The following is a 21,824-nucleotide window of genomic DNA, read 5'->3' as shown; positions in this document are numbered from 1 at the left end:
AGGGAAAATGGTCAAATATGAGGCACCAGAGAACTTGAGAAAGTCATATCCAACTCTCCACTCTCTCTGTCATGTGTGTGTGTGTGTGTATATGTGTGTGTGTGTAAATGTGTATATGTGTGTATGTGTGTGTATTGTGTGTATGCATGGGTGTATGTGTGTATGTGTATGTATGTGTGCGTGTGTGTGTGTGTGTGTGTGTGTGTGTGTGTGTGTGTGTGTGTGTGTTGATAGCCACTGAAGCCAAGGCTTTGTCCAGGCCACTTGAGCATTTGATCACTAAACTGCAGTCCCAGTCCTTGGGTCATAGCTTATATATGTTCAGCTTTCAAGACAGAATTTTAACAGACATGGATACTTCATATGATTTTATATATAAAGCCTTCTTGAGCTGTACAACTGTCTCTTCCTGAACTCTGGTTAATGGAAACAATGATGAGTACTTCCCCAAACACAGCTTATCTGGGGGTGACAGTAAGGACAAACACATATTTTTTTAAAAAGGCTTAATTCCCCATTTGAAAATCAAGGAAGTAAAAAAAAAATGGAAAAGAAAATGAAGGAAGTGACTCTTACCAGATTTCATAATAGTTTCTAGTTCCTTTGCTGTCTCAGAGATGTCAGAAGTCCTTTTGTAACCCCAAATAGCCTCTCATCCATCAGCTTTCCCAAGCAGCTGAGGACCATCTTCTTGAGATGTAGTCATCATTAAAAAGAGCACCTTTGGCTCACAGCTTCTCTGGTGAGCATCTTGTACAAGATATGAAATTACTTGTTGTAACAATATGAGTTCATTTTCCCCCTTTCAGATAAAGCTGGTTAAGTAGACAAAATCCTCCCAGTTACCAGGTGGACCACGAACTAACTGTGTGACTAATGTTGCCAATTTGTCTTGATGCTGGACCAGTTATCTTTTTCTTAAGAAATGGTACTAACATGGCCTATGTACTTCACTATTTGAAAGAGTGAAATTTCTGTCTTTTTTTTTTCAGTTTCTATTGGATTATTTGAAATGTGTGCATTTTCTTGATGATACTTATCTGAAACTAAAAGTTTTCCATTTCTACTTTTACTTCCCTAAAAGTAAGTATTTCACTTCTTGACAGGACATTAATTTGGTATGTAAACTGAACAGCAGTTTTAGAAGGAAACTTGGCAGTGTCTATTAAAATAAATATAATGTGATATCTAGGACTACTTTATTTTTTCTATGGTCACAGCATTAAGGCAATAAAAACATGTAAACAAACTTAAACACTTTTTGTTAATCTGATAACAAATTACTTTCCTGATGATTAATTTTTGCATGTATATGTAGTGCCCATGTGTGAGTGAATGAATGAGTGTTTACATGTGTAAGGGTACATGTATACATGCAGGCGCACATACACATGTGTGGACTGCATTTGGAGACCAGAAGTTAATGTCAGGTACATTCTCAATCACTCTCCACTGTATTTCCTGAGCCAGCATCTCTTGCTTGCCACCCCTTGTTGGACTAGTTAAACATATGGGGGTATATGTTTGTGGTATATATACACGTGTGTTGTATAGCATTTTTCCATTGATAAAACTTTCTGTGTTGGAAGGGAACTCTGTAAGACAAAAAGATGTTCTAAGAGGTGAACCATCCCACCTGGGATGGAAACTCATCAACATGTGGACTATTCTAAAGGGAACAGAAACATCCCATCTTAAAGAAAAGCTGGCTAAACTCTAGAAGCAACTCAAGTTGCTTCAGGAAGTCTCTGGAACAGATCAGATTTACAAAACCCATCCCTCTTCAACAATCTACCTACCTCTATCTGTATCTCTACCTCTTCCTGAAGATACTCTCATACAAGCCAAACTGTGTGGAAGAGGCAGAGATCAGCCCTTATTGGATGAAAGAAGTGAAGACCAGCCCAGAAGTAAAGTTGCCCGGAAGAAGCCCAGACCACCTGAGCCACCTAAGAGTTAGCCTCCAACCTACTGAGCTGCCCACAGGTTGTGCTGACATCCAGGTTTACAGCTTTTTGAGTCATCATCACCTAAGCTGGATCAGGCTTTTGGTGACGCAGCTGTCTTTGAGTCATTTCTGTTTCTATAGTAACCTCAATCCAGCCTCCTATAAATAACCTCAATAAACTTGTTGGCTCACAATGTTGGACTTTGGTAGCATTCTCATTTTTGTTTGTCATTGTTTCCCTATCAGAAGTGAATAGATTTTTTTTTTATATATCTTCCTAATAGTCTCATACAACAACATGAGGCTTGTGGTCCTAGTAGTAAGAGGAAGTGGCTTTCTATATTATATACTCCCTTATTCCTCTGAGACAGTCTCTCATTGATCTTGGGATAGTTGACATATAGCAAGTACTAGGATGCTCCTCTTTCTGCACCGTGCTGGGATTGTTGGGTTCCCCTCCCCCATCCAGCCTCTACCCACAAACCAGCTATTTATGTGGGTGCTTGGAACCAAACTCAGAAGCCCATGCATGCACAGAAAAATGCTCTTATTCACTGAGCCATCTCTCCAGTTCCTGATTACTAACTAGTATTTGACATGAATTACTTCTTATACAAAAAAATGATGGCGTGGGGGCTGAGGAAATGGCTGCTGCAATAGCTTGAGGCCCTGGGATCTAACCCTAGGGAAAAACTGGGTGTGACCAAAGATGTTTTAGAGCCTTAGCTTTAATGAGAAACCCTGTATCAAAGGGATAAGACAGATAATGATACAGCAGGACACCCAATGTGCTCATCTGGATTATTCACATAAACATACATTGGTTCATCAGTGTACATACATCGAACACAGACACAAACACACACACACAGACACACACACACACACACACACACTGGTTTTGCATTCTTTGCCTGCTTATTCTAATTGTTTGTTATTATCCCCCTAGTCATATAGCTTGCAAATATTTTGTTTGTTGCGTGGTAGAATTCTGTCTATATTGTCTTTATTCATTTTCTTATGCCACCAAACGTATGTTTTCTTTTTTGGCTCTCAGAATTTGAGAGTGTTAAGTGATTTTCTTAGTATCAATGTTTTCCTCAGAAGTACTACAGTTTTATAGTGTGGTTTCAGTATTATTCTGTATTTATTTAAACTAATTTCAGTATTATTTTATTTGGGGACTAAGTGAGAGTATGATACAGACTCAATACCTAATCGGTGACAACAATAGCCTTATGTGACTGCTGACTTTAGTGGATGAAAGCAAGTTTATATTGTTAGTTCATTGTCTAAAGTGCCCAGATGTTATAAGAATGATTTCCACACAGATATATAGCATTGCACTTTAACAGTGTTTTGAGCATACTATAGTTTTCAAACAGAGTAATTTTTAGTATACTAATTAGCATGGAAGGTTTCAAAATAGATACTGTTTTTAATAGCTGAGTAGTATTCCATAGTGTATATGTACCACAGTTTCTTTATCCATTCTTCTACTGAGGGACACTTAGGCTGTTTCCATGTTCTGGCTATTATGAATAAGGCTGCTATGAACATGGTTGAGCAAATTTTCTTGTTGTGTGCTGGAGCATCTTCTGGGTATATTCCAAGGAGTGGAATAGCTGGGTCTTGAGGAAGCCCTATTCCCATTTTTCTGAGATAGCACCAGATAGATTTCCAAAGTGGCTGTACTAGTTTGCATTCCCACCAGCAATGAAGGAGTGTTCCTCTCTCTCCACATCCTCGCCAGCATGTGTTGTCACTTGAATGTTTGATTTTAGCCATTCTGATGGGTGTAAGATGGAATCTCAGAGTTGTTTTGATTTGCATTTCTCTGATGATTAGAGATGTTGAGCATTTCTTTAAGTGTGTCTCAGCCATTTGATATTCCTCTGTTGAGAATTCTCTGTTTAATTCTGAGCCCCGTTTCTCAATTGGGTTATTTGGTTTGGTGGCATTTAATTTCTTGAGTTCTTTATAAAGTTTGGATATTAGACCTTTTGATCATAATGAGTGAGCTAACCCAGAAGCAGAAAGAGTCAAATGGTATATACTCACTTATTACCGGACACTAGCCCAAGGGACAGGTCCCATGAAAGTCTGCACCTACCAGGAAACGGGGATAGAGGTGAGGACATCCTATTGAGACTCTAGATGAGGAAAATATAGAGGATAGGCAAGTAGGGGGACCCAGAGGGTCCTAGAAACCTACAAGAAGAACATTATGATGGCTAGATCTGAGCCCAGGGATTCTGCTTGATCTAAGGCACCATCCATGGACAAAAAACGGGCAGCCATCATCAAACCCCTACCCAGATCTAGCCAAGGGACAGAACATTTTCCACAGCTAAGTGGAGACTGGGGACTGACTTTCACAGGATCTCTGGTGCCCCATATTTGGCCATGTCCCTTTGTTGGGGAGGCCCAATGGCACTCGGAGGAAGGATAGCGGTCTACCAAGAAAAGACTTGATACCTTAGCACCATATTCAGGGGGAGGAGGTCCCCCACAGCCACCATCATAGGGAAGGGGGATTGGGGTGAAAGTGGGAGGGAGGGAGGATTGGGAGGATGCATGGGATGGGATAGAAAATGAGATGTAATAGGAATTATTTTTAATTTTCAATAAAATGTGTTATTATTTAAAAAAAATAGATACTGGATTTCCATTAAAAAATGTATTTCCAAGAAACCATGAAAGTCTGAAGTGAGGATTGGGAAATTTCATTATGGAATTTAACTGCTTTGTAAACATACTGAAAGAAATGAAGCCAGGCAGTAACCTTAGTATTCAGGGAGGCAGAGGCAGGAGGATTTCTGTGAGTTCAAGGTCAGCCTGGTCTACAAAGCAAGTCTAGGACAGCCAAGGCTACACAGAGAAACCCTGTGTTCAAAAACAAAAACAAAGACAAAGACATGAAACTACACATTGGAAAGTCCCAGCAATTGTTACACAGCAATCACCTTTAAAAACACTGCGGGGGTTTAAGGACCCACATTCAACAGACAGGAGCAATGGGGGGAAAGTACAATCATTTAACTGGTTACTTTAAGCCAGTGTCTGAGCGAGGGTGTGTGCTTAAATGTATAACTGCTTTTTAAAAAAGAGAATGAGGGAACAAAGAGTGCTTTTCTTTGATTTAGTCCTTTTCATGTAATTTACCCTCAATTCAATTTTTTTGTTAAAGTTACAGAACAGAAAAGAGTTTAAGATTAAGGCAAAAGATGGACAGTTGTTCCTCTGAAATGTCAGCAGGACAGAGTAAGAACATGTCAATTGGCAGAACACAAACCAGCATTGTCAGGAACTGTCCTGAATGATTACTTGTAAGTCAACAAGCGCTGTGAGGATGGACAAGTTGAGTATAGCAGTTATCTTTTTGAGACCACTGCTAAATAAACATAAATGTGACAGATTACATGGGAAAATTACAGCTGAGTTGCACACAGAAGCTCCCAAGTGACTGTGATCACTTTTGGTAGTTATTTAGGAAAAGCTCAATGTTTTCAACATTTGGGGTCAATAAAGCACCTCAAACATTCTTCACAGGATGTGAACACCAGAGAAATTAAAAAGCTCTATTTTACACTTGGGTGGTATGGATTTCCTAGAAAGCGAGATTTCATAAATGACAAAATCATAGGGATTATATTAAATCATACACATTAATCAAGACCTGGTATTCTATTCCTTCACTTCAGAAAACCTGGCTTCATGAATACATAGCCAAAGGGTTAAAATGATTTCTTTACTAAAATGTATAGCATATAGCCGCACTTACAATTTCTAGACAATGCTTTAGTCTACTGAAAAGAGAGCTTGTGACTCCTTTATTCCCAGGAGAATTGAGATGTTAGTACAATTGCATTTCTATGGTTTTCTTGTTATTAATGTTGCATATTCACCTACTATGTTCACATGATTCAGGAAACAAATATATACAGTATTTTATTTTGTATTAGTTTTAGGATGTGATATAGAGGTTATTTAAATTTCTTCAAAGAGGCTGAACTTTAGCGGGTCACGGTGGTGCTTGCCTGTAATCCCAGCACTCAGGGAGGCAGAGGCAGGTGGTGCTCTGTGAGTTCGAGGCCAGCCTGGTCTACAAAGCAAGTCCAGGATAGCCAAGGCTAAACAGAGAAACCCTGGATCAAAAAGCCAAAAAAAGAAAAGAAGTTGAACTTTTGCATAATATGATAAGCCCCTTAAAAATAAAAATCAAAGCACTGGAGAGATGGCTCAGCGATGAAAACGCTAGTTGCTCTTGCAGAATGCGTGTGTTTGGCTCCCATCACCAACATGGTGGCTCACATCCATCCATAACTCCAGTTCCAGGGAATCCAATGCCCTCCTCTGACCTCCACAGGCACTAGGTCCACACATGGTACCCAGGAACAAAGGCAGACAAAGCATACGTATAACGTAACTAAGTCTAAAACAAGTCAACAGAAAATAATTTTTAGAGAAATGTTTGCTTTGTTTAGAGAAAGGCTTTTTTGTAGCCCGGCTGTCCTCGAGCTTGCTCTGTAGTCAAGATATACCTTGAACTCCTATCCTTTTGCCCCTGTCTCCTGGATGCTGGGAGTACAGATGCAAGCCAACACCCTAGTCAAACACATTTTCTAAACCAGAAAGGTACCTTCCTAGAACTACATGTGTCTAACACACAGGGCTAGGTTAAAAATGTTTATTCTTTTCTTTCACTGAGTCAAGTGCAATACAATCAATGTGGATCTTCCTGAAGTGTCCTAGGCATATACAATCAGTGTCCAAAACCTTAGACCAGGCTATACATGATCTATTTTCTTTTAGGTTTCATACTAGAGAAACGTGGATATAACTGCATATGCTTTGAAAAAAATTCTCTCCCTGACCATTACCCTGACAGATCTGGGAAGGCAAGTTCCTCTCAGTACCACTGTGTCTTTAATATGGCTTTAGGCTGTACACAGAGAATAGAAGGTAGGGGGCTGAGAAGGAATGGTAATTTATACTGCTTCAGGTGGTGGTGACAATGATGTCTAGGGAAGGAGACACCCATAATGCAACTATAATGCAAGCATTTCTTCTCCCTCTTCTTCTTCTTCTTCTTCTTCTTCTTCTTCTTCTTCTTCTTCTTCTTCTTCTTCTTCTTCTTCTTCTTCTTCTTCTTCTTCTTTTCACTCTCAGTACTGCAGATCCAGAATCTATCAAATTCTAGCTAAGCACTCGATCAATAATTGAGCCATATCCCCAGCACAACACTTTTTTAGACTAATTGAAGAGAACCTTAGGGTGTTTCAGAGTGACTTTGCTATGCACCAACCGTGAGTCCCAGAATCATGGTATTTAAGATTAAAAACTTTATAAGAAGCACAAAGTTTTGACCAGGAAATAAGTGCATGGGGCCTTCAAGCCTTTGTAGCTAACATCTTCAAAAAGGAAAAACAACAACAAAAATACAAACCCCAAAAACCTGTGGTTAGGTGAGGATGAATACAGGAATAAAGAAATTCAAAATGTCAGAAACACCACAGGGAAGTTTCACTACTACCTCAGTACTTATACTGAGAAGCTAACAGTCGAAATTCGTGTACAAAAATGTTTCCAAGGATGTAAACATTAGTTTGCATTTGGCAGTACGAGAGAGCCTATAGAGAGCCTAGGGATTGTTACGGTCTCTCGTGGGGACAGTTCTCCATAGATCTCCAGCTTCAGAGGAGCGGGGTTCCTATGCACCCCTGAGGGAGACTCCCAGGGGACAATAGCACCGTGAGCATCCTCAGACACATGCACGACCAAGGAGACAGCACGGGGACTACAGACACACGTCAGCAGCACTGAGACTGGGTTTTGGTTGTGAGAGGCTCATCAACCAATTTAATTTTGTCCTTGTCGTTTTCTTCGTTAGGAAAGCTTTGCTGGTTTGCAAGCATGTTTCCCACCAGGAACCGCATGGCCTCGTCGATGTTTATATTATCCTGTTAATGGGGGTACAGAAAGGGAGGATTAGTGCTGGCCTTGGCCTTGGAAGTCAATGCTTAGGGCAGAAACGGGACTAGAGAGGCATGCCAACTGTGCCCTGTAAATACATCAGTTACCCTCTTCTCCAACTAGTGTCTCTTACACTAAGAACTCAAGGTATTGGTTTAATTAATAATTAATTAACTAATGCACTCTTTGAAAGTTTCACACATGTGTAGAATGAATCACAGTTCTTTTCACTTCCACCCATCTCTCGCAAACCAACTTCCCTTCCCTCTTCCATGAGCCCCTCCTTCCTGTGATATCTCCCTCCTACTTTCAAGTCTTTTCTATGTGACCGACTGAGTTAATTAGGATCGTCGCCCCAGCATGAGTGGGAGGTTATTTCTTGAAACACAGGAAATGTTTTAGTGGTTACACCGTGTTTGTGACCTCAAGTGACATATTGGAGAACACTGGCCAGAGATTAGGCCTTAGCCTGAGTCCTTCTGATACTTCCTTTTGATTTAACTTCAAGCTTTGCATTCTGGTGGGAAGGAATGGGACCACATGTCTGCAGAGTGCAGGGGGCACTGCATGCCTGCAGAGTGCAGGGGGGACCTCGTGTCTGCAGAGTGCAGGGGGGACCTCGTGTCTGCAGAGTGCAGGGGGCACTGCGTGCCTGCAGAGTGCAGGGGGGACCACGTGTCTGCAGAGTGCAGGAGACATCTGGACTAAGGTCATTGCTGCCAGGCTTCTCGACGAAAAGCTGCAAGTCCCCCTTTGGACTTAGTGAATATAAATAGGTAAATATCCTGTTTCTTACACTTTTTCCTACTAACATTAGCATCTATTTTTTATCTCCTAATCGATTATCACCGTGGTAGTTGAAGCCGTCTTTTCATTTGCACCAGTCCTTAAACATTTACTAATTAGGATATTTATTATTTGTTTGTGCACATCATGGGCTGCTACCACTTTTATCCACTGAGCCTATGGCAATAATTCATTACTTTGTGATTGTCCTATGATTTTGTAGCTTCTACAAGTAGGCACCTACACTCTTTATGATATTCCCACATTGTTTTGTGAATGTTTCCTCACTTGCTGGCAGACTATCTCAAACATATCTTTCCTTTCTTTTCCCATCATCTGTGGGATCATGAATTTCTGTTGGTATCCTCATCCTGTTGTTTTTTTTGTTTTGTTTTTTGTTTTTTTTGTTTTTTTTTACAAACTAGATTAGGATAGATCATTCTTTATATGGTGTTTTGGCCTTCAGTCCTCTTGGCTGAGAAGGCTATTAAATACATGTATACACACACACACACACACACACACACACACGCACAGAGAGACAGACAGACACACGGACACATACACACACTTAACCTACACATTTTTATATATTTATAAATATACATGAAAACAAATACACATATATGAACACACACATAAGTCTCTAAGTAGGAAACTATTTATATTCATCTCTCCAACCAAGCCTGACACTATGAAATGCCTTGCTGGCTGCTGTCTTATTTCCATAAACTTGCTCAGACTGTGAGACTGTTTGTTTATGAGTGGGGCTTCTCATTTCGGCTAATTTCACAGTATTCACTTCTTTCAGACCTCTGTTCCCACGATAACCTTAACATAAGTGAGGGTCTGAATTACCAGGGTCTTTCAGGCCTTGTCATCCGTGCTTATCACTAGCTACTGTTTTGTTGCTGTGATAAAGCACCATCATGACCAAGGCTACTTACTGAGGGGAGGATTGATTTGGGCTTCCGAGCAGGAGGCTATTCCATGCCAGTTCTCACCAGAATGATGGAAGCATGTGATGAGAGGGCATGTATGATGTGATGAAGGCAGTGTCAATGTGATGAATGGTGATCATAGAGTCTCTGGCCCAGGAGAGGCTCCTGGAGGCAGAGTGAGTGATCCCAGACGTACACTCTTTTGATAAGTATGGTATCTGACGTTGTCTTTAGTTTTAAGGTCAGATGGCTGTGGTGGAAGAGGAAGCCCAGAGATTGTGTCACCATCATGGGATAGGGGAAGCATGTCAGCAGGCAGGCACGGTGCCTGGAGCAGCCAGCTAAGAGCGATAGGGCACATCTACAACCATAAGAGGGAAGCAGAGAAAGACCACTAGGATTAACGTGAGACTACAGAACTGGTCCCTAGTGCCGTGCTCCCTCCAGCAAGGCCACATCTCCTAACCCTTCGCAAACGCCTCCAACAAGTGGATCTGTATTCAATGCATGAGCCTCTGGGGCTATTCTTCAAGCAACACAGCTCTCTGTCCATGGTTATTCAGAGCTGAGTGGGACCAGAAATCGGTGAAATGAGTTGCAAAGTTTCACATGAAAATCCACCTTGTGCCATGAAGGAAAAAAGACTAAATTTGTGAACTCAGAACACATACCAGAATCCACACTTCTAGAATTCAAGCAAAACCCAAATGTAAAGTTAGTTGCTGACCGGCAAATCTGTTGGTAGTACTTAAAAACCTTGATTCAATTCTTTTCAAACTTTTAAAGTAAAAAAAAAAAAATCATAGTAATGTTATACTCTAGATTCTAGAACACTCCTGAGTCACCACACAGGAAATCAGGTCTTTCTAGACCATTTGAGAACAACACACAGTTGGATAAAAATGTTCACTTATAGCATGTTCTCCCTCTCTTCTCTATACAGTATCTTGTCTAAAAATATAACAAAGCTTGTTGATTATACACTTTCAAATTATAGGTATCACGACAATCATTTATAAATTCTACAGGCAGATTTTTATGTAAAATTAAAATTTGTTAGCCAGATGATTAAATAAACCTTTATGGAATTTTAGAGGCAATAAAGGAATTTTCTCAATGTATACAGGCAGCTGTACACACACTACTCTTCTACGGGAAGCTAAAATAAATTGTCCAGCACATACAGGGCAGAGAGAGGCACCATGCTGAGAATTCAGTCGGCCTGTGGTGCCTTCCCTCCTGTGACTGTTCTCCTTCCCACCAGGATGCTAACTCTTGCAGCACCACTGGGCTCATCTTTCTTCTATCACAACTACCTGTTCAGGAACCTAAGGGCAATATAAGATAACATATGTATCAAACAGGGTATGTCTGGGCCTCCTCACTTCTGCATCCAGGAGACTTTCTTTGGCCAGTGACTCTGTTGTCATCACTCAACATATTGAGGCTGCCTTGTGCTGTGGTCGATCGTCACTAACTTGCATCATTCTGATTAAAACTGACAGAATAATCTCCCACATTGAGCGTATGAGCCTAGTAAAGTTACAGGCAACCCGACAGGAATCCCGGACACAGACACAGACACACACACACACAGACACACACACACACTACATATATATCACATATATACCATATATATTATAAACTGGAATAATAAAAAGAATATGCAAATTTAGTATTTAATGTTTATCATAGAATTTCTTTTAAAAAGTCATTATTTTTATGCACGTCTGATTGTTATTGACTCCTCTTATTTAACAATTCCAGGGTATACAACCCTCTAGTATAGTGTACCTCTGACTTTTTTTTTTTTAACCTTGGTTTTCTAGTGTTTCCACATGGTTAAGCTGCTCAAAATTTATCTCAGTGTTTTTATTTTGTAAAATGGAAAAAAATTACAGCTCCCAATGATCAGAGAAAAAAATGCATTCAGTTAGCCAGGAAGAATCAGCAAGACTAAATGCTGACAGTTTGATCTTGCTTAAACTCTCAGAGCTGGTCCAGTCTGTTGGGGACTGCTTAGTAGGAGTTGTGCATATGACATCCATCTTCTCAAGACAGTTCCTCGTGTTCCTTGCCTTTCCCAAAAGTCAAAGCGTGTTTGTCTTTGACAAAAACACCTTATCTCCCATTCACTCCAGTAGCACCAGAGAAACACCTTGGTTAAGAACTCAAACTTTACTGCACATATTGTCCTTGGCTGGTGCCACAGTTTGAGAAGGACCCCTGGGCCCAGATCTGCCCATCACAATTTTCTTCTTGTAGGTTTCTAGGACCCTCTGGATCCTTCTATTTCCCCATTCTCCCATGCTTCTCTCACCTGGAGTCCCAAGATATACAGGTAGTTGCACACACACTACTCTTCTACGGGAAGCTACTCTTTCCCACTTTCCTGGTAAGTGAAGACTTTCATGAGCGGGGACTGACTTTCACATGAACTCTGGTGCCCCCTATTTGACCATGTCCCCTGGATGGGGAGGCCTGGCGGCACTCAGAGGAAAGATAGCAGGCTACCAAGAAGAGACTTGATACCCTATGAGCATATACAGGGGGAGGAGGTCCCCCTCAGTCGCAGTCATAGGGGAGGAGAGCAGGGGGAAAGCAGGAGGGAGGGAGGAATGGGAGGATACAAGGGATGGGATAACAATTGAGATGTAATATGAATAAATTAATAAAATATATTTTTTAAAAAAAAAAGAACTCAAATTTCCAGGAAATGTCATGTGATTTTGATCAGAACAGCAGAGCTGTTTCCCTGGCCACGGCTCTGTCAGCTGACTTTGAAAGCACTTCCGCTTCAGAGGGGGAAACTAGTGTGTCCACACTATGCTGTTCTCATTCTGGGCTTACAAACTCCCTGCGGAAATCCATCTATACACTTTACGTTGCAGCTCCGCCTGGCAAGGACATTAGGGATAGATTCATAAGCAAAGCCATCTCACCTTGGCAGAGGTTTCAAACCATCCGGTGAAGCCATGGTCTTTGCAGAACTGGTCCATCTGGGAAGGACTTTGGCTGGTGTCCTTCTTCTGGTCACATTTGTTAGCTAGGAGGACAGCGGGAATGGGGCTGCCATTGGGAAGATGAACTTTACTATCCAGATCACTTTTCCACTTTAAGACTGCCTCAAATGTGGAGCTTCTTGAGAGATCAAAGACGACAAATGCTCCCAGAGCTTCCTTGTAGTACACTCGGGTCATGTTGCCAAACCGCTCCTGCCCTAGAAATGAATACAAAAAAGAGAGTAAACATTCATACCGCTGAGGTATATGTTCACATAGGTGCAGGCGCATGCTCAAAGACGCTAACGCCTCTTTTGAGGAACAAGCACCTCTCACTACATTGCGGCATAAACTGGCAGGACTAAGGACGTTCACACAGAACCACGATCCACGGACTTAGCAAAAGGGGCTGACAGTTTGTTTACAGGAGGAACTGATCCTTCATAGGACACATTCACCATAAACTTCAGGGTGCCAGTACTGCACACCGCCACGCTGCACAGGTAGCCACTTCTGCTTTCTCTCCCATTAGTTAAGAGGAGAGAGGCACCGGGGAAAAGAGAAAGGCAGAAGTGGAGGACGAGACAAAGAATAGAATAATGCGAAGTTTACAGAAAGCAGATAGGTGACCTGGTAAAAGGCCACTCCAAAAACGTCAAGACCGGACAGGAGAGCGTAGCTTGTGATCTCAATTCGCCTTCTCTTTCCACCTCTAGTCCATATCTACCTGCTTTGGGCTCATTACCCACAATTTCTCTCCTCACAGAAAACCTGTGCTTTCCAACCAAGAATTGGCATCAGGTGGCTATACGGTTGCGAGAAGGTTCAGCTGCACAGTTCTTCGGATACTGCTCCTCAGTAGCGAGCCATCTGCACATCCAGACTGGCCTGCAGGGAGCGTGCTGCTATTAGCTGCTGCCAAACAAATCATTCCCATAATAAGGCTACCTGTCTTTAGCTGACAGATACAAAGAGGGACAAAAAGATGCTTGGTCCAGATCACAGTGACACTAACTAAGGAAGCCTTCCGATTCCTCTGCGTCTGCAGGCGTAAGATTCTGAAGTTATCGTCGCCTTGAGCACTTAAGCTCATCTTCAGGCTGTCAAGCAACTGACTAGATTCAGAGGGGGAGGAAGAGTGGCAGGCAGTGAGATTATCACTGTGATCTAAGACACAGGCACTGGAGCAGCACACTTTCCTGTTAGAACATGAGAAGAGGAACAAGCTTTATCTGCATTTTATTGTCTCTCATTTACACAAATGCAAAGCTACCTAAATGGCTCCGAATTCTACAATGCCATTATAATTGTAAGTATTGGCTCGAGACTCTTCATATGTCCAAGGGTTAGAATTTCACTGTAACAAAAGGTCATATGTTGGGACCTATCATGTTCACACTTTATCGGTAAGACAAATCTGACTTTAGTTTATTTGTGTGATTCATTAGCTCATAATGCTGACATTTAAGGAAACTTAGCTTTGGGCCTTTTTCTATAAATGTACATTGGACAATTATACCAGGATGTTCACTTAGAATACTTTAACAGTCCAAGAGCAAGGTCACCAAATCTTCACCAAGACTAGACAGATGCATTGAAGTTGTCTGGATTTCAACTTCTACTATTGAGCCCCAAAACAAACAAACAAACAAACCCAATAATAACAACAACAAGACTAGTGACAAGTAACTAGCCCCACTGTGATAGAGTCTTAGATTTAAAAAGATGGAAAGGCATTTCAGGGTAATCACATAGTTCTAAGTTTGACCATCCTTTGAATTAAAAAAAGAAAACATAAGGTGCCAAACTAGTAAAAGAATAGATAGCTGTTCATTTTAAAGAGTCGCTAGGCTTTTGCAACTCTCCCTTTTTTCAGTGAATCTCCTGAAAAATCCCAAATGATTTTTTTTGTTAATTATAACCCATGTTATTAAAAGATGTACTCATATGCCCTTTGTTATAACTCATAAAAAAATCAGAAATGTCTATGGTAAGGAATTTTGGGGGGAAGATATGTTGGCTTAGAAATGTCAGATAGTTTCTCTGAGATGTCACGACTAGAAGGAAATTTTCCCTGACAGGCCTCACCTCAGAAACTGTACAAAAAAAAAAAAACCCTGTCTGTTAGGTGAAAAAGGTGTCAGTTATACAATTAAGCAAATGAAAAGAAGGGGACCCAACTGGTGGCCAAATGTCAATCACTTACCCAGTGAAGATTTTGCATCCAGAGCAAGATCAGAGAGAGGACGCTCAAGCAAAAAAGAGAAAAGACCCAGTTAGCAGAGTAATCAAAACATCAGACCTCTTACCAGAAGGCAGACCCCTCAGCCCATGCCAAAGGGCCTGGCTGTGGACTTGAAGAGTTTTTGAACAAGAGAGAGCTGGCTAAGGGAGGAACTCTGTCCTCAGTAGTCATGGGAGAGGGGGGCGCTGAGGAAGTTTGGCTTGCTGTGGAGTGTGCCTGTTGAAAGTTAAAGCTTGCATTGATAGGGAAACTGATTAGAACGTAGAGGTTCATCATTCTAATGGGTTTGTTGAAAAGATGAATAGTCGTTCATGTAGAACCCTTTGCAGCAGCAAGTTCCCTGAACAGTGCTGGGGAAGATATTACTGGTGAACACTGGGGCCAGGGGGATTAGTCCAGTTCCCTTATTTTACTGAGGAGACAATGAAGTCCCAAGGAGACACTCCGGTTCTCTGGGTTGATGGCACTGCTATATCAACTGATCTGTTATCAGGACATTTGCCGAAACAGACATTTCTGCTTGGGTTCCAGGTGGCAGACAAAAGAGAGATTCTTGTCAGTGTCAGAGCTAAGAGTGACTTCCTCGGGCACCGGACAGTGGTGCTTCAGTGTCAACCCCACCCCGACCCCAACTCATCTTGTATGTCACTCCTGTAGCTGAGGGAAGATCCCCTAATGCAGAGCGCACCAGTCACTCCAGTGCCTCGGGGCAGCCTCTGTCATCTGTGTCGCTGCTGATGTACTGACAGCACATTTTCAATGACTCTCAAAATGTTTTGTCTTTTTAAACAATGTGCCACTGCCTCTGGAGGAAGGTGTGTTGACTGTGACTTGAAACTTTGTCAAGCATGAAGAATGAGAAAAAGTAAGTTCAGAAGGAGTTAGGCAGGCTCCAAGGATATCATCCAAGCTCTTACATAGGCAGATATAGAAATCTTAAGATGTAGCAGTTCTCTAAGGGTTAAAATATTTTCCTTGCTTTTTAGCATATTCCATATTAATGACACTGAGGAGAGGATCAAACAGCAAACCCAGTAATTTTCCTGAAAAAAAAAATTCCCGTTTGGTTAAAAAGAAATACACAAATAAAATGAAACAATGAGTGCATTTCCCTTCAGATATAATAAAGAAAACACCATATTCTGGTTTTATCAGAAGCAAAGTTCACAGGAATTTTCACCATAGCTTTTGTTTGGGCTTTTTCTCTCTATTATATTTGTGCCTCTCTCTTAATAATCCAAATGTTTTTGGTAATACTGGTTGAAATTCAAAATATAAATTCCATAACACAAACCAAGCGGCAACAATGAAGTGGTGCTACTTTCTCCATGCACAGACACTCATCTCTTCCCATCCACAGAGAGTTAACACAGTTACCCACCAACCACACGAGGCGACTTGGAAGAGATGTCCAGTTTGGAATTAGTCAATGGAGGCCCCTTAATGAAAATCCTTAAATCTCATGGCGTATTTCAGAACTGAAGTACTGGCCACAGACAATCTCCAACCATAGATTACAGGAGGGTCATTATCTATGCAAATAAAAATACCTCACTAACCGGTGCCCACATACATAATAGCTTTAAATAGTTACGGCATTGTTCCTAAGCCTTTCAATAAATGTATTCAACTGGAAAAATGTATCCTGTCTTTATATGTAAACCACTAGCTATCATGGCCGTTAACTAGCTTCTACCAGAGGCTCCTGCGATGGCCACATGGAGAATGAGGATGGCCTGGTGGCACTTCTGTGGAATAGCTGAGACTCTGGGAAAGGAAGTGAAGGGCACAGACGGTGCGAGGAGTGCGAGGGAACACGGATGCCAGGCAGGCTGCCTGATTACACGGTAAACTCCCGGAGTGTAGTGGGGAGTGTGGGTGTGTTGCCAGGGTGCAACCGAGCCGAAGATAGAACGGTGCTCCTCAGCTTTAGTATAAATCAGAATCACCCACAGTGTTTGAGAGATGACAACCTCCCGAGTGGCTCGAACCTGTGACTGGGCAGGCTTCCAGGATTGCTGGTTGTTAGCCCCAGTTTCCATTTACAGAGTATTCTGCAGCCAGCTGTATACCCAGTTGAAAGCATGAGTCTTATACTTCCTGGCTGCCCTTGCATCTAGGCATGCTCAATTTTACCAGACCACTGAAACAAGTAATACAATCCCAGAATAACGAGTGGTGGGAAACCAGCTTCTCTCTATAAAGACTTGGTACTGTACAGCAGTCCCGGGATGACCAACCCCAGACTTATGAGTGAAAAAAGTCTACAGACAGAGCAGATGCCAAAGAACCTGTGCCTGGCACTGACAATGCATGCTCAGGCCCCCTGTGGTCCTGATGAGAGAGGCTTCAGATAGTCACAATAGGAGACCCAACATAGTCAAAAACGATCTCAAGAAGCGGTCACAAGCTGTGGTAGAGGATGCATAAGTAAACTATACAGATAGAATCTAGCGGGTGACCAGGGGTGGAAGAGAGTCCAGGCTGTCAGTTAAAAGGACCAATAGGAACCAAAGCTACGTCTTTGCTATCCACGCTCAGCAGCAGGAAGCCAATGGAAGAGGCCATCCATGCCTGGCTTGCTGGGTCGAAAGGAAAAAGGCTTTTGATGAGAATACTTGTACGGAATTCTAAGACATGCTTCCTTGATCACTGACCATTCAGAAGAAGTCTCGCACATTTACATAAAACAGAGAAAATTCCTATAAAAAGCAAAGGGTCAGCATAACATACACACAGTGGATACAATTTCTCTACTAATGTGTCTGAAAATAACACTTCATTCCTGGATGACATGGCTCCCAGCCTTCATCAGCACGCGTTTACCGGAGACCAGGCAAACATCTGTAATTACTGCTTTGATTCTTTTAAGGGCATGTTCTTGTAGCCATGTATGGATGAAACAGCTCATCGTTTTAGAAGAACGAAGCCAGTCAAAACCTGTCTACTGTGGGATCTCTGAACTCTGTGGGCAAATGACTGGAAAGGCTGGAAGAAAGGCAGGAATGAGTGGCCGTTGTTGTGAGTGCACAACAGGAGGGGGAATGCTCTAGTTTGGGTTTCCTTCGCTGCAATGAGAAACACTTTGTTGAGGCCTGCACCAGCAAATTACTATGGCCTTTAATTTGAAGGGTTTACGTGACCTGTTTGGCAGCCTTTACAGGAAGCATCCTTGCCTATTATACTTCTCCAGGCTTTTCTGCCTGTGGCCATCATCCTTTTATGGCCCTGTAGACATCATCCTTTTATGGCCCTGTAGACATCATCCTTTTATGGCCTGTCCACCTCTACAACCCCAAGAAGAACAGCACTGAAAAGGAACTAGCTATTGAGTTGTATGATGTGGCTCCTCCTTTTGTTTTGCAATCAGGGAATACTTTTATTCTTTCAGAGCTCAGTATGATTCATCGCTGTAAACCACACATGGCATATACCTCAGCCGTGGGGGAATGTTTTGGCATGGGTCCTCGTTACACAATTTCTCCCTCATTCAAATGGTATGAGCTAAGTAGGGTTCATTACTAACTCCAGTGTTCAAATCAAGCATAGTTAAGGCTGTAGTTCTGTAAATTTTAGCCCAAATCCAAGTTACTTGTATCTCTTGATATCCGAATATTAGGGCATCTTGCCCCAAACTCTGACACTATGAGAAAAACCTAATAATGTCTAGTCACCTCAGAAGTTTTTCTCTAGTTCTGTTATTTGGAGTCATGTTTTTGCTGAATGCTACAAGAGTTCTTCCCGTTGAAAGCAGCAGCTAACATCAGAAATTGCTTTTGGAGGTTGTAAAATGTTTCTTTCCTTTCCAGCAAACCTTGAGCTTCAGATTTTAGCAAAAGTGCAAGAATGCATCTTTATGGCAGGCAGACCAGCTGTGTCCCCCTCCTGGCTATAGTACCTGTTCTAGAAGGATGTAGCTGTGTGTGCTGGCACATCTGTGTAGTTGCAACAGTCGGAAGGCTGAGGCAGAGGCATATAGAGTTGGAGGCCAGTTTGCACTTCGTAGAGAGGAAGGAAAAGTAAGGAGGGCATGCAGTGAGCAGGAAAAAAAAACCTTCCCACTCCCCCTTTGGGTTTTCTCTGTGTAGCCTTGGTTGTCCTGGACCTCACTCTGTAGATCAGGCTGACCTCGAACTCAGAGAGCTGCCTGCCTCTGCCTCTGAAGTGCAGGGATTTAATGGCATGGGCCACCAACACCATTGAACTCCTGCTTTTGTTTCCTTTATTTTCCAAATATAATTTAATACTTACTACCATTCTAATTTGCACATACTGAAAGAAGCTGAGTTGCCATTCTAAGCATTCAAACCATCTCTGTGAGAAAGCTGCACGGGATAGCCCTCCTGGTGACCGTCACATGGTAAGTCAACCTCCAGGATGTGAGACGTCAAGAAGCAATAGAATGTTCGCTAGTGTTCTTCTGGGTAGTAGCGGAAAGTGTTTCAAACAAAGCCTCTGGCTTTATAGGATGACACTTCAAATAGATTCTTAGTTTTTGAAGAAAAAAAACAAAACAAAACAAAATGAGCTGACCCAAGGCCAAATAACTTTCTGAGAGATTGATCTTGCTGTGAGATAATAGTCGCATCTATCTTAGACTCTGCTCTTAAGCAAATGAGTGTAAAGTTGATAATTCATCAACATTTCTTCCTGTGGAGTGTCTATAAAAGAACAGAGCACTTAGGACTGTCAGGCAGAAGCCCCGTGTCCCTTCAGTGTGCTACCAGCTGCGGTGTGAGCTCACCCTCCAGAGACTTTGGGGTAGTCACTCTGTGGAGCGGATGGTAAGGTGCTCCCCAGTTTTAAACAAGCTCTGTTCACACGCTTCTTGGCAGACGGAGCTTCTGAACACTTGCAATGACTGAACTGGGTAACCTTTGCTACCATTTCCACTACACTGCACAAAAGTTCACCTTTTGTTGAACCTCCCCGCACCAGCTAGAACACAGGTGTTCACAATTCGCCTCCCAAAGACAATGACTCCTACCTTCCAGAGCAACAATTGAAAGCAAAAGGACTCTGTTCAGTGTTTTGCAGGGTGGGACAGGCAGAGGGCAGGCAGCGGGATAGTTTCGGGAAAGTTTCAGAACTTTCCCAATCCTTCCCCAGGGTCACCAGGCCTCCCAAGTAAGAGGAATTTCAGGAATGGAGTTCCCCCTCACAAAGGCGTGGCTAGGCTCCAAGTTTTTTCTCACTCATAGTTCCAGCCCCTTGTTAGTAAATGATAAACTCGTCTGTCATTCCTCAGAGGTAAAATTTCTTCGCTTGGGAGAGAGAAAACCCTTACATCAGTGGGGCACAGACCCAAGTCAGATGGGGGAAAATGTGGTCAATATAACAAGGTTTTGTTGGGTTAGATTGTACCGGTAACTCAGTGGTTCTCAATGTCCCTAAGGCTACGACCCTTCAACAGTGTTAGTTCCTCATGTTGTGGTGACCGCGCCCCCAACCATAAATTATTTCTGTTATTACTTCATAACTGCAATTTTGCTACTGTTACGAATTGTAATGTAGATATCTGCTTTCTGATGGTCTTAGATGAGCCCTCCCACGGGTTGAGAACCGCTGCAGTAACCAGCGGTGGAACTCCAGGCAAGTCCATTAACCACCCAGAACTTCAGTAGGAAAGGGAGTAGGTCTCCCAAAGCCAACTTTCCAGGACCCTTTCAGTTCCTCCAGGCGTCACTTATCTTCCTGTTCCGTTTGTCCACTTCTAAAAGCGCAACCGCAGGGAGCTCAGGCAGAGAAAAGAAAAGAGGGGGACGAGGCGGGGTGGGTGGAGGGGCATAAGTTGGGGGAGAAGGGCAGAGAGGAGTCTGGTGGTTCTGTGACGCAGCCTAGCCCGCTTACCCGCGATGTCCCACAGCTGCAGGCGCACGAGCGTCCTGCTGTCCCAGTTGAGGACTTTGAGGGCGAAGTCCACTCCAATGGTGGCTCGGTAGTTCTGGGAGAAGAGCTGGTGCACATAGCGCTTGATGATGCTGGTCTTGCCCACGCCCAGCTCACCAATGACCAACACTTTGAAGAGGTGTTCGCGGGTCTCCGGAGCCGCGGTGGTCGTAGCCCCCTGTTGCCGTAGTCTCTCGCTCGCCATGGGCGCCACGGTAGAAACTTCTCTCAAGGCCAGCAGGGCAGATCCTCCGTCCGCACACCCGGCGATGCTGTCACGCGAGTCACCGGACCCGGAACCGACTGAGCGCAACTGGCCCAGGAGAGTCTGGGTGCACCCTGCGGTGGGCGAGCCTTGTGGGAACACTTCCTCTTTCAGCGCCACCCCTGGCGGTCCACGGCGCCCCCTGCTGGCCTCAGACCGCATAGGGAGCCGGGAGGTCAGTCAGTGCAGGGCTGAGCCCCATGCCCTTGATTTCTAGCAAAGGGGTGGGTTGGGGATGGGGTTCAGATGGCACAAATTTGCAAAGGACTAAGGCTGGGTCCTATGAGAAATCTAGTTTTCTTGTGTTAGAGGAAGCTGCATGCTGCTTTCCATAACAACCGCAATTTACATAGTCAGCAACGATTTGTGAGCAAGCATTCCCTCTCCTCCACACCTTAGGCGACACTTACTATCTCTAGCTGTTTTGGTAATAGCCATTCTAATAAGTGTGAGGTGATGCCAGCATGGGGTTTTGAATGACATTTCCCTGATGGTTAATGACGTCAAGTTCCTTCGTCCTGCACAGGTTGGCCATTTGTATATTCTCTGAAGGAAAATGTTCCTTCAGATCATCTTGTCTGTTTGATAATTGGGTATTTGAGCGTTTTGTTTGTTTGGTGTTGAGCAGTGTGAACTCCTTCATGATTTGGATGTGGGGCTTACATATATTTTATTCCCAGTCTGTGGACGTTTTACTTTGGCGTCCAGACATTTTTTCTACTTAATGAACTTCCATTTGTCTGTTTCTCCTTTCTCTTTGGTGTGATTT

General features: G+C 42.8%; 1 protein-coding gene across 1 annotated transcript; it reads right to left on the bottom strand.

The window, feature by feature from the left end:
- Positions 1-3,282: 3,282 nt before the first annotated feature.
- RAB32 (RAB32, member RAS oncogene family) lies at positions 3,283-21,224 on the bottom strand. Its single transcript, XM_084777514.1, has 4 exons — positions 20,752-21,224; positions 12,597-12,874; positions 4,610-7,911; positions 3,283-3,380 (listed from the first exon to the last, which is right to left on the bottom strand). The coding sequence occupies exons 1-3, from the start codon at positions 21,215-21,217 to the stop codon at positions 7,762-7,764; spliced, it is 894 nt and encodes a 297-aa protein (XP_084633640.1). The 5' UTR covers positions 21,218-21,224; the 3' UTR covers positions 3,283-3,380; positions 4,610-7,761.
- Positions 21,225-21,824: the final 600 nt, after the last annotated feature.

This window comes from Acomys minous (assembly GCF_964271855.1).
Source record: "Acomys minous genome assembly, chromosome: 3".
NCBI classification, from domain to species: Eukaryota; Metazoa; Chordata; class Mammalia; order Rodentia; family Muridae; genus Acomys; species Acomys minous.
This window is presented reverse-complemented; position numbering and strand designations above follow the sequence as displayed.